This window comes from Myotis nattereri (genome assembly GCF_964212035.1).
Source record: "Myotis nattereri genome assembly, chromosome: 3".
NCBI lineage: Eukaryota > Metazoa > Chordata > Mammalia > Chiroptera > Vespertilionidae > Myotis > Myotis nattereri.
In genome coordinates this window covers 5,708,783-5,721,715 of record NC_138077.1, presented here as the reverse complement: position 1 = coordinate 5,721,715, position 12,933 = coordinate 5,708,783, and the positions used below count along the sequence as shown (strand labels likewise).

General features: G+C 52.2%; 1 protein-coding gene across 1 annotated transcript in view; it reads right to left on the bottom strand.

Moving 5' to 3' along the window:
* Positions 1-342: 342 nt before the first annotated feature.
* The window catches only part of IGSF5 (immunoglobulin superfamily member 5), a 37,164-nt gene continuing 24,573 nt past the window's right edge, over positions 343-12,933 (bottom strand). Inside the window, exons 6-9 of the mRNA XM_081086864.1 lie at positions 9,906-9,921; positions 8,580-8,662; positions 7,260-7,393; positions 343-751 (exon numbers count right to left, since the gene is read on the bottom strand). Of these exons, the coding sequence (XP_080942990.1) occupies positions 656-751; positions 7,260-7,393; positions 8,580-8,662; positions 9,906-9,921 (329 nt within the window). The 3' untranslated portion in view covers positions 343-655. The remainder of the gene's footprint in view (positions 752-7,259; positions 7,394-8,579; positions 8,663-9,905; positions 9,922-12,933) is intronic.

Genomic DNA, 12,933 nt, shown 5'->3' with positions numbered 1-12,933 from the left:
TATCCTCTGGTGAGGATTAACAACACAAAACACAAGGAACACATCACCCATTTCCAGCTTCACCAGTGTTTGTGGTATGCGAGCTACACCTCCTGCAAAGCATCATCCACATCTGCGTCATCTTGAGGCCGCGAGAGCAGCTGATAAGGGGGCAGATAAAAATGCATGTCTCCATGTACATGCCCAGTGAGGTATTTCACCAGGTGCTCACCTGCTTTAGAACGTGATCTTATTTGTAACCTGGTTCTGGCTTCCCAGGCAATGTTAGATGTCTGACAGATCCTAACTTTCAGCCTCTTCTTTTCACGGATCCTATGCAATAATGCCCACGGAGTACACAGACACACATATAAATTTTATATGATGTAAGGTAACAAAAACATGTTTAAAGTCATGGCAGGCTATAGACTCATGGGACCAGCAAGCAGGAGTGTGCGGTGACTTAGTAACTTTACAGAAGTCACTGGAATCTTGAAACGCATGAAGAGTGAACTTCTACTTGGGAAGCTGGGAACAACGGTTCCTTCTCTCACTGAAATATCCGTCTCAATGATTCCAACGTCGCTGCTTCCAGGTAACGCCGGCGGGCTGGGCCTCGGGAGAGCAATGCTGACCCGGCCGTGGTGCAGGTCATCAGCCACGTGCAGCAGCCTCGCTACACTAAGGTCACGTTCCTGGTCATCCTGGGACCGACCGTGTAAAAGGAGACGTGCGGGCGGCTCGTTGGGGCCGGCTGACCGAGCTCGGGTTCCTGCAACAGAGGGAACGGCCGGTTACAGAGGCTGAGGCCACTGCAGGTGCACCGCGGAGGGAGCCCCACTCGCCAGGTCAGGGAAAATGAGGGTGCAGCGAGGAACCCACATGTTCACACAGCGCCTTCCTTAAGTATTTTCTTCTTTTTCGGGTTTTGTTGTTGTTGTTGTTGTTGTTTTTGGTTAACCCTCACCCGAAGATATTTTTCCATTGATCTTTTAGAGAGAGTGGAAGAGAGAGGGCAAGACAGGGAGAAACGTGGATGTGAGAGGATCACATCGATGGGTTGCCTCCTGCATGCACCCTGACCAGGGCCAGGGCTGGGAGGAGCCTGCAACCAAGGTACATGCCCTTGACCAGAATCGAACCCAGGACCCTTTGGTCCACAGGCCAATGCTCTACCCACTGGGCCAAACCGGCTAGGGCTACTAAAGTATTTTCAATAACACACTCTAGAAGTTTCCCAAGTTCAGGATCTAAAGAGCCACCCAGCTCAAAGAATCAATATTTTTTTATATGAAGGCAAATTCCTGCAAAGATGCATCATTTTGTCTTTCGATTTTCCTGTGGAAATTCTAGCTTTTGTATAAAAATATACAATATTTATAACCTTAAAAACGCACAGTCCCTCTGAAGGACGGGGGTAAAATTGAAGGACCCGCTCCACATACACCACCCATCTGGCTCCATCCAGAGGTCATCGCCACTCTCCTTCTGAAGTGTAATCCCGAGCCACCCACTCATTCCTCGAGGGGCCACGGCCTGTCTGAGGGTTTCGCCCCATTAAAATGCGTGCTACCTGCTTTCCTGCCGGCGCTAAGAACGCCGGCTGCAACTCCAGGTGCTATGGCTGCACCCAGCGTCGTAAATAATGGAACCGCGCCCCATGCATGATTTACGCGGCGATGGAATAGCAGTCAGTCTCCAGGACAGAATCACTCCAGCTCCGGGGCTTAATTTACCGCCTCCCAATCACACAGGCCGAGAGCGGAGGGGACCGCTTAGCGCCTCTGTGTGGCTGGGCCGGGGACTGCGCTCTCACGGTCTGGCCTAGGTTTCCCTGCCCGCTGCACAGACGCAGGCTGTCTCTACATGCACCAGGGGTTGATTTATGTCGATCTCAGTAGGAGAGGGACTAACAGGGAAGATCTGCTCCAGGTTTCAGGTTGTCATACTCTCATCCCCCCAAACTGACAGGCGCGGCAGAGAAAGACACAGGGCTGCCTAAAATAACCAGAAAAATAAACCGACAGTGAATTGATGCCTGGAAAGATGGGGGGTTGGGGGGTGGGGGAAGGATTGTTTGTATTAAATATTCATCAGGATGAAACCCATTTCCAAACCCCGTGACTTCGGATAAAAATAAAAGGCGCTTGCCTTTCCCGTCAGCTGTAATTTTTAGTGCAAATTTCTAATTGTTTTCATTCGTTTCGTTTCGTCCTAATGTGCCTGGCGGGAGGTTGCACCTGGGTTGGCTGCCTGTTGTTCACCGACAGAAACCGGCGTCTGGGAGATAACGACAGTGTTACCACTGCAGGTTCGGTCCGAATGGGAATAATTGGGTAGGAAAGTGTTGTGGTGGGTATGTGTCAGTTTTGAAAATCTGTCTGTTTTTCCTTCTAAACCTTCCTTCTATTGAACGCATGATCGGGGGTCTGTACCGCCTGAGATCCTGTTTCTTTCACACACACTGAACGCTGTGTGCCTCAGGGCCCATCTGAAACACAGGCATTTGAAAGGTGTCCCCCAGCTCTGTGGACTGCGTGGAGACTTCTCCAGTTGACACTCGTCACACACCCCACCAGCACCGCCAGTTCCTCCCTGCACGGGCGGCCAGCACAGGCCGCGGGCTCCTGAGAGCCACGCCATTCCCCACCCCCAGCTCTCCAAGCTGCCTCTTGCCCGGAAACAGTGCCCTGTCTGCACGCTGGGCCACAGCACATTCCCCTCCAGGCGGATCACCCGCGGGGCACGTGGTAAAAATACCCATTCTCTGGCCCGATTTCCCCGAGTCCGGCCCAGAAAGCCTGGGAGAGGCCGGGAGTGTGCACTGAACTTGCACCCACCGAGCCTCCCTGTGCTGAGAGCCACTGCCTAACCCGTGGGACACCCACCCAGCAAGCGCGTCCCGGGTGTTAGGTGCACCTCCCCACGCAGGAAGCATTCGTGGGGATCCCCATTCCTGCCTCCTGGTGGCAGGAGCAAGGACTGCTTCCTCCCTCAGCCTCTGATAAAGAATGCCGGGCCCACGGGAGACCCCGGCGGGGAGTGGGCTGAGAGGTGGGGTGAGTGAGGAAGGGGTCTCTGAGAGTCACCAGATGCCTCATCCCATCATGGTACCCGACCCAGCGCCATCGATGGCTCCAACCTACGCCAGCCACCGACCCCTTAGCTTCAGACCACGGTGGCTGCCTTCTGCAGTCCCTCCTCCAGCGCTGCAGACACTGTCCCCAGGGACAGGAAGGCTGGCACTGAAGGCGCGGGGGAGAGTAACCCAGAAACGCTGCCTGCCCCTCAGCGCTGGGCTGGCTGTGGGCCACACTCCAGGGCCCAGTGTCTGCACCCGCCGTTACCTGGAGAGGGTCCACGTGATTCCAGCAAGAGTCTAGTACAACCCTGCTGTGTAGTCAGTGCAGGCGCCATGAATGCCTTTGGACTCTGAGGAAATGGTACTTACCGGGTGGTGTGAAATTGCAAAGCAGACGAGTTGGTCTTTGGCAATGCCCCACTCTGTCCCAGCACCCCTCACTTCCATCTCACTACAAGGCAGCCCGTAACCCCGAACCCAGCCACCTATCAGAACCTCCGCAGGCCGTTCCGAAACACAGACGCTCAGACTGTTCCCTCCCCACCCCCCAACTCCCCGAGCCAGGTGGACCAGAGGTGGGGACCAAGAATCGGCCTGCAAAGGCCACACAGACGACGCCCTTTGGCAGCCCGGGCCCTGCAGGCTTCCCCCCGCCCCCGGGTCATGTTTGAACGGTGACCCTTGAAGAAAACCAAAGTCCCCGAGACCCCTAAGGAGTGAAATGGCACTTGACATGGAATGACGCACGTTTCTTCAGAGACCCAAAGCCTAACGTTATTTTCACGCTACACATTCATCTGCGCTGCTCCAACATCTTTGTCGTGACTGGATGGTGAGTCTCAGCAGACGAGCGTGCCCCGTGCACACACTCCTGGCATCACCTTGCTGGTGACACTGCCCTTAGAGGAAGAGCGATTCGATTCGGGGAGACCCCAGCAAGGCTGTGCTGACCGTGGGGCGTCCATGGCCACCACTGGCTGAGCCCTTCTGAAAATCCCGCGGGCTAGTAAGACCAGCAGGCCAGGCAGGTGGGAGAGCCGGAGGGCAGACGGGACAGACACGCGTACAGGGCAGTTGCCGTACTGATGACAAAACCAAGGTCACCTGCTCTCAGACCTGGTTCCCTGGAGCAAAGCGGGAGCGGGAGCTACTGTCTCCACTGCAGGACGTGCACCTCAGCCACCAGCTCCCCACGGCGAAGACTGGGCGGGCCTTTGCTGCCCACTGAGTCAGCCTGAGGCCTCTCGGTTTAATCTACACGCTTTTCAGGACCCAATCCTATGGCACAGGTTCCACAAAGTGGTGTAACCTGTGGTCAACAGCCCAGGACTCAAATGAACCAGCTTCTCAGGCAGGAGTCCACTGGGTGCATGGAAACCCCACACACACTCACAAACACACACACACACACACCCAGCAGCAGTGCAGGTAGCAGCGTGGCAAACTGGAGTCATTGCAGAGAGGAGGCCGGGATGAAAGGACAAGGTGGGGAGGGGCTGTGAAGGGCTCGGCTGCCTCTCCTGGGCCCTTTAGGGGCGAGGCTCGCTGCAGAATGGAGAGCGGTGAAGGGAAAAGAACGTGCAGATGGCACTGTGCTGGCTTGGTGGCCTTGTGACTCCTGAAGGAGGTCCTCATCGGCCTGAAGAGTAAGGACGAGACCACCAAGCCCAGGGCTGCAGGCCTGGCCTCAGGGAGGTCTAAAAGGACCCTCTATGCCTGCTTCTTCAAGCAGAGGCCTGGCCACTGGAGGCTCTCCCGTGGCCAGTTGACCACATGCAGGCCCATGTCCTCCTTGGGCCGAGGGCACAAAAGGAGCTGGCATGCTCCCAGGCCTGGCCCTTTCCTGCAAGTGCCTCAGGAGAAACACAGCCCATGGTACGTCTCAAGTCCAAGTTCTCCAAAGGGCACCTGCACACAGCACCTAGGCCCATTGGGCAAAGGCACCCTGTGGTTAGCAATCAAACATGGGCCTCTTCAGAGCTGCCTGTCCCGAGTCCCCGACTCTAAGCAGGAAAATCCAGCTATTTAAACACCCTTCAGAAGTTTCCAGCCAGGCAAACCAGCTCCCCTTCCTCGCATCCTGTCTGTTCCTTCAGGACCCAGCGCTCTGGGCCGACACGCCCGGCTCCCCACGAACAAGCCTCGCAAACACTTCAGGAAACACGGGGTGTCCCCAGCCCTCCGGGCCAGCACGGCGGCCACTGTTCTGTTTCCACCGATAGATTATTTAGCTGGTTGCATGTCCAAGTAGCAGAAACTTCTTGAATTTCTCTCCCTGTGCATCTTCAAAACAACACTGAAGCTTAAGAGGCATCCAGAGTTCCGAAACGTCACCCTCCATTCCTGTTTCCAAAGGCATCTAGGGTTCCCCCTTGTCCTCATCTATATTTCAGAGGGACCCTCGGATCGGACCCTCTTCTGAATCTCCTCCCCACCTCCCAGCCCCCACGCAGACCCCTGCACACTGGCTGGTCTGGTGGAAAGACACGTGACAAAAGGTAACTACGGAAAAGCCACGGAAGCAATGGTGGGCTTGGACGTCTTCTGGGGTGACCGTGCTTGGTGCTGGGTGGGGGAGCCCCTTCATCACCCCATGACCCCCACTCAGGTACAGGTGTGGAAGTTGACAGGCAACATTCTTCACAGTCAGAAGGCCGGCCCTTCGAAAGGGGACCCCCGCACCTCCAAGTCATCCCTCCCAGCACCAGATTAAACCATCAAGGGAGCAGCCTTGATGAGAAGCCCGGCATCTCTCCACCTTCCTGGCACCAGCCTGAGGAAGTGGCCTGAGCTCACGATCTGTCACGTAGCCCCTGCTCCTCTGCGCTGCAGACCCCACATCCATCTTCCCGCTTGGCTGCCGTCACTGCCTAAAGCATTGGCTGGGCCCTCCTGATAGGCGTGAGCATCTGTCAGAGCTCCCCTGGCCCGAAGGCCTGTGAGACACCGCCCTGCCCTGGCAAGATGTACGGATTGAGCTGCACCCCAACTGCAGGGAGGACTGTTACAGCCAGAGCTGCTGGGGACTCAATGCGCCTCTACTGGGAGCCAGCGATGGGGGCTGCACAGGCAGCAACTCCAGAGCACAGGGCCAGTGCCCCTGGTGTGGCGCTGGTGGAAACCCGTCTGTGAGGCCGGCTTTCCCAGCAGCCAAAAGGCGAGAACGTCCGTCGGTTCTTCCTGGGGACACCATCGCAGGGTCGTAAAAATGCGCTCCTCATTTAAGGTTGTATTTCTACGGGTCAGAAATGGTTCTGTGACTTCTATTCTGCCTAGTATGATTTTAGATAAAAAGAACTGTATTTTCTGCATATAAAGTGTCATTCATGTGTGCCAACCAACTCTGACTCTGTGTCCGAAAATTAACATACTGTGTTCTCACGATCCCAAAGCGACTGTTTTCTTGACGTTAACGTCCTTTAGAAGGACGGCACCCATCAGAATTGCCCTCAAACCAGCAATATCGATACACATGCCTCTCCCAGAAGTCCAGGCTGTGCACCCTGCTGCACACGCAACATCTCTCGGGGGATGTCCAACAGACACCTCAAGATCTACAAGCCCCGCTTCAACTTCTGGTCTTTCCCCCCCAAACCCACTACAAGGGACACGCAAGGCCACATGTCCTGGCCCCGGTCCCTCCGGGATGGTAGTGGCCCTGGAGGTGAGTAAAGGCCGTGTTCTCGAATCATCCACCTAAAATAGGGGTGGGGAACGTCCGGCCCGCGGGCCATACAAAGCCCAAGAAATCATTTGGTCTGGCCCTGCCAAGGCATTCGGGGTGAATTAATTAAATGTTTGACCAAATATAGCGGGCTCATTTGATAATTCTGTGTAGCCCTCAAATGATGCTATAAACATCCACATGGCCCTTGGCAGGAGACAGGCTCTCCACCCTGACCTAAAACCACAAGGTGAGCCATAACCGGTTTGGCTCAGTGGACAGAGCATCGGCCTGCGAGCTGAAAGGTCCCAGGTTCGATTCCGGTCCAGGGCATGTATCTTGGTTGCGGGCACATCCCCGGTGGGAGATGTGCAGGAGGCAGCTGATCGATGTTTCTAGCACTCTATCTTTCTCCCTTCCTCACTGTAAAATAATCAATAAAATATATTTTTTTTAAAAAAATTTTAAAAAATAAATAAAACCACAAGATGAGAATTTTTAAATGGAAAGAAAAGGTGGAAAGGTCTGCATTACCTGCTTCGTCGCCTGCTGCATCACCTGCTGCGTCACCTGCTGCATCAACTGCTGCGGCACCTGCTGCGGCTGCCTGCTGCTCTGCTGCGCGGGCAGGCTGGAGCCGGAGGACTTGGCAGGGGGGGAAGCCGACTCTGCAACGGAAGATGGCTTTAGAGTGACATGCGACAAAGCCAAGCTGCACAGGCTAACAATTCCGATTTACGGAGAAATGCAGTCGTGTGTAATACAGCACCCCTAGCACAAAATAACCCTTAACCAGACACAGGCTGTTCTGTTTGTTTGTTTGTTTGTTTGTTTGTTTTTGTTAATCCTCACCTGAGGACATTTTCCCATGATTTTCTAGAGAGAGTGGGAGGGGGGGAGAGACAGAGAAACATCGCTATCAGAGAGACACATCGATCGGTTGCCTCCTGCACACACCCTGACCAGGGCTGGGGATCAAGCCTGCAACTGAGGTACATGCCCTTGACCGGAATCAAACCCGGGACCGTTCAGTCCGCAGGCTGATGCTCTATTCCCTGAGCCAAACCAGCTACAGCCACAGACTGTTTTTAAAGTTCCCTGGAGGTCACATCCTTTTAGAACTTAAGTTTTCTAAGGAAATAAAAATATGGCAAACAGGCTCGAAATCAATTCCTCTCTCGACATACTCGTGTCATCCAGGGACAAGGTGAATCCACAGCCTTAACTGCTGACTGAGGAAAATAAACAAACACAGGGCAGGAGGGGAAACGAAGTGAGAGGGTTGGTCTGGGCCACGATCCTGGTCAAGCTTCTAGATTCATGGCGCAAAATACTGATGAATGAATATTCGCCCACAGGAAATGCTGCAAGAAGCTGAGGTCAGATTATCAAAGGACATAGTCAATGCTTGTGGAGGTCTGTAACATCCAAAGCAGGCCATCCGGAATGTCCATGGGAGGCAGCCTCGGCAGAAAGAAAAGAATGTGGCTGCTGAGAATTAAGTCCAAATTTTAGTCGGGGGGGGGGGGGGGGCTGTTAGGGGAGGGGATGTTTTCTCAGGCCTCTCAGCAAGACTTGATTAACTTAAAATCTTTCTGTGGAATTTACTTTGCCAGACAACTTTTTAGGGCCAGGCCTCCCTCCCCAACTGCTAAGGAGAAATTTGTCTGCCTTACAAAAGGATCTGGGTTCAAATCCTACGCCCGCCTCTTATTAGTGGCCATGCTTTCCGGGAAGTGGCCCCACTGGGAGTGTATCCTCTCAAGGCAAGATATCGAGATGCTCAAAAAGACTTCAGAATCGGGTTGCATCTGTGGACATCCTCCCTGCCCTCTCGCATGGTTCTCAGCTCACCTGCACTGTAGCCATAGTTCTCATTTCCACCTTTTAACTTTGGCTCAAAAGTTTCTTGGTTTGTCTCCACATCTGCAGATTTCCTAGAATTAGACCATTTAAAAAAACAAACGTTAGTCAGCGATGGATGTTTAGTTCGCACTGCTCCGCCCAGAGCATTCTCACACACTGAACGTAGCACAAGCCGCAGCTCGGCCCTGGCTCTGGGGTGGTGAGCCTCAGCGTGGACACTCACAGCCACCCACACGGGGCCCATGGACTCCACTCCCAAGTCAGTTCTCAACCCTCAGATACCAGTGACCAAATAAAGCAGGTTGGCCAGCTACAATCCTCAGGCCAAATCTGGCCCACCACCTGTGTTTATAAATAAAGTTTTATTAAAACACACCACACCTGTCTGCTTACCTACTGTCTACAGCTGCTTTCATATTACAACAGCAGAGTTGAGTAGCTGTGATAGAGAGCATGCGGCCTACGTAAGCAGAAGTACTTACTCTCTGACTCTTTATAGAAAAGGCATGCAACCTCTAAAATAAAGCACAAAGCAGCCTCTAAAATAGAGCAGAAATCGGCGCAGCTTCCCGGGGACAGGAAGTTGGGCAATGGAAATCCAAAGATTTGTAAATAGTCATGCTTGACCAGTCAGAATTTATTATAGAGAAATAGTCTCGGATACATGCAAAGGTTTACTTGAAAGCATGCTCATTCGTGAGCTAGTTACAGTGGCAAGAACTGCAAATAGCACAGGTGGCCACCCATAGGGGCCTAGTGAAGCAGACAGCAGTACATCTCTGCCACCGAGTCCCACAGGACGGCTGCCTTAACAGTGCCCGCAGCTACTCCGGGCCGCCCTCTCCCACATACAGCAGTGAACCTACTGTGATGTCCGCCTGGCCAGGTTCATGTGCCCTGACCCACCCCGCGAGACCTCAGCCTGGCTGTCCAACATCCTTGCAATGGTCTTCGAGTCCCGAGCCTCGACTCAAAGCAGGAGGGACAAGAGTCATGGTGCACAGTGTCCTCTTGTGGAAAAAGTTGCAAATGCCAGACACCAGGCAGAAAACCTCCAATTTCCTGAGAGCCAGGAAAAGCGGACCGCAACCCACCTGGTACATCCCACCCTTCATGTCGCCATTGGCGTCTGTGGTGGCATAAGGGCTTGTCAGAGTTGTCCGTTTTCAGTACTTAATTTTGAGTAGCAGAGTCCTAAAATCCTTCAGTTACGTGGGGTGTGTGTGTTGGGGGCGGGGGGCGGGGGAGGTGTTGCTGTTCGGTTGTTTTTCATTTGGTTTTGTTTTAAGAAAGTAGATGTTATTTCAAACTTACCTTAGAGAACTGGATTCTGAAAACAAATCAAAACAAAAAAGAAACATGAAATTATATTAGCAAAATCAGGACAGTAATTCTGAAAAGAAAATCTCATCACTTTTTATAGACTCCCCTGATTTTAACACATTACTGAACAGGTGACCCAGTAGGTTTTAAGTTCCCCTACCAGAATGATCAAATGGCTTCTACGCATAAGGCAAGTAGAACTCATTCCTCGCTATCATAAATATTAATAACCCCTGAGTGCCTGAAACATGGCAGGGACCTACTAAGTGCTTAGTGACTATTGCAGTTGACTAGCAAGATGATAAAGACAGCGTTGGCCCTGCAGGCAGGGCTGCCCTGCATTCCACGCCTGCTGCCATTCACGCAGGACCCACTGGGTGCCCGCACCCTGCCAGCCTGTGCAAGGCATTGTCTCATCTAACCGTCACAACAACGCAAGAGGTAGGTGTTAATGCAGTCATATTTTTAACAGACTAGACACCACTATATTAGCATTACCATATTTTTAGCAGAGAAGGCGTTATATTGCTTAAGCACTATATTTCTATAGCTCTAAGATATGGTTTCAATTAATATGTATCAATGGTATCAATTCATACAATTGTGTTCGTAGGCGTCGTCCCCCCCACCACACCCCCCAAAGGCTGTTTAAATTGCTAATGTGTTTACTCAATGGGCTCTTGGGCGGGAGGAAATGAGAACTTGAAAATGGGGAGTGACAGGGCCACACACCAGCCCCCACCGTCGGTCTCTGAGGCCCGTGTCCTCCACATCTCTGCTTCCCTGCCTCCACCTTCTATTCAGGACGCTCAGGAGATCTAAAAAGCATTCATTTTCCTCATTGTTTAGATGATGTTCTCACTTATTTTCAGTTCTAACGCCTGCTGATTCACAGCCCACACTGAACCTCAGACGCAATCGTGTTTGGAGGAGAGAGGTAGCCTGGTCCTGAGGGAGCACCGCTGGCCTCCCGGGCACCGGGCACTCAGCCCCTCGGCTAGAGGCTGTGGCCACACGCCTCCAGGCCAGCTGAGTGGGGTCCGCCGTCCTCAGGCAGCCCCAGGGAACCGGTCAGAACGAGAGTTCTCCAGGCACCAGCCAAGCAGAACGTCAGAAATACTTCTAAGAAAACGTGATGTTTACTATTTGCAAGCGCGGAAATAACTGTCACGGGGAAGCCCAGGACTTGGCTGGATCCCTTCCATTTACATCCAGGTGAGCGTCGTGTCCCTTGTGAGGAGGTTGTCACAGGCCCTCAGCTCACAGGGGAATAGGAACATCTCACTCTTACACGGGTTTATCATCTCAGAGTTAAATAAAAGGTAAATTCTAGGATGAATCGCAGAAACGTGTAATATGTTCGTTTCTTTGATTCTCACAACTACCCTGTAGGATAAGGCTTATTCCCATTTTGCAAATGAGGAAGCTAAGGGCCAGAGAACAGTAGTTCTGCATCTGCTCCGGGCGCCACCAGCACCCCAAACCTTCTTCCTAGGCTGGCGGGGAGCAGACAAAAGCCTGTAGGAAGCAGGATCAAAGCAACCAGATGTTCTGTAACTCTGCCACAGCTGGTGGGGGCAGGAGCTGTCCCACAGCTCTGAATAACCCTGGTTAGCTCTGAATTAAAGGGCAAGTCACCCAGTAGCTTCCATTTAAATCCCAGTCTATTTTATTTGACTTGTCCCTCTGTGACTCCCAGGTAAAAACAAGCTCCCATCAAAACTGGGCCGACGGGAGTTCAGGAATTTTCACTTTGTCTCCTCAGGAATAAAGTTGCATCACAAAGTCAATGCCCCAATCACAAGCCAGCTCCAGGCGAGAGCGGAGGCTAGACTGTGAGGCTGAGGCTAGGCCACGCTCTTTACGGACTATCACCGTGCCTGGCACACCCCCAAAGAGCACTCACAGAACAGCGTTCCGTGTTCGTAAAATTAAAAACGCAATTAAACCAACATGGAGCCTAACATCAAAATTCTGATTTTAAGAAAAATGACTTCCTCGCTGTGGTGTTGGGGGAACGAGAAGGGATGTACATGCATAGCCCGTGGACATGGGCAATAGGGTACTGAAGACCTGGGGGTGTGGGTAGGGGCTGCTGGGTGGAGGAGGGGGAAATGGGAAATACCTGTAATACTATCAACAAAAATAAATATATTACAAAATAAAAGGCCGAAACCAGTTTGGCTCAGTGGATAGAGTGTCGGCCTGCGGACTGAAAGGTCCCAGGTTCGATTCCGGTCAAGGGCATGTACCTGGGTTGCGGGCATATCCCCAGTAGGAGATGTGCAGGAGGCAGCTGACCGATGTTTCTCTCTCATCGATGTTTCTAACTCTCTATCTCTCTCCCTTCCTCTCTGTAAAAAATCAATAAAATATATTTAAAAAAAAAAAACAAAATAAAAGAAAGAAAAATGACTTAATTGTAGAAAATACTCAAATAAAAGTAGGTGAGGGTTTTTGGAGACAAGGATAAGGATGGAGACCCCTCAGCACTTGGAAAGTCCTGAGCCGTCCGCATGCCAAAGGCTCTGTGATTTCTGACGTCACAAGCCCACCCCAGTGTGGAGCCTGATCCCCAAACAAGGCCACTGCTTCCGTGGACCTCGGGGTAGCTCCGAAGACCCCACTCAGAGGAAATGTGTAATGATTTTCATGAATTTTATTTGTGCTATTTCGGTTAACAGGAGGCCTTTCTTTCTACCACTATGTCAACATTCACCTACAAAGGAAGGCTTGGAATTCTACAAAACAAAACAATTCAGGACGAATCAGTGCTGGGAGAGGTTGGTATTATTCTAGATTTTAAAAAATACACAAAACATGGCACCTAAATGACACAGCACAATAGCCTTATATCCTCGCAGATTAACACACAAATCAGTCGAGGTCTTTGGTGAGAAAGGTGCCACCTCATCACCTTCGCCAAGGTGGGGAGACCTGTCCCCCTGCACCCGGCCCCCAAGGAATGGCTTCCTTCCTTAAGAACATGCATCCCCGCTGCCGATTTCACACGGCTCCT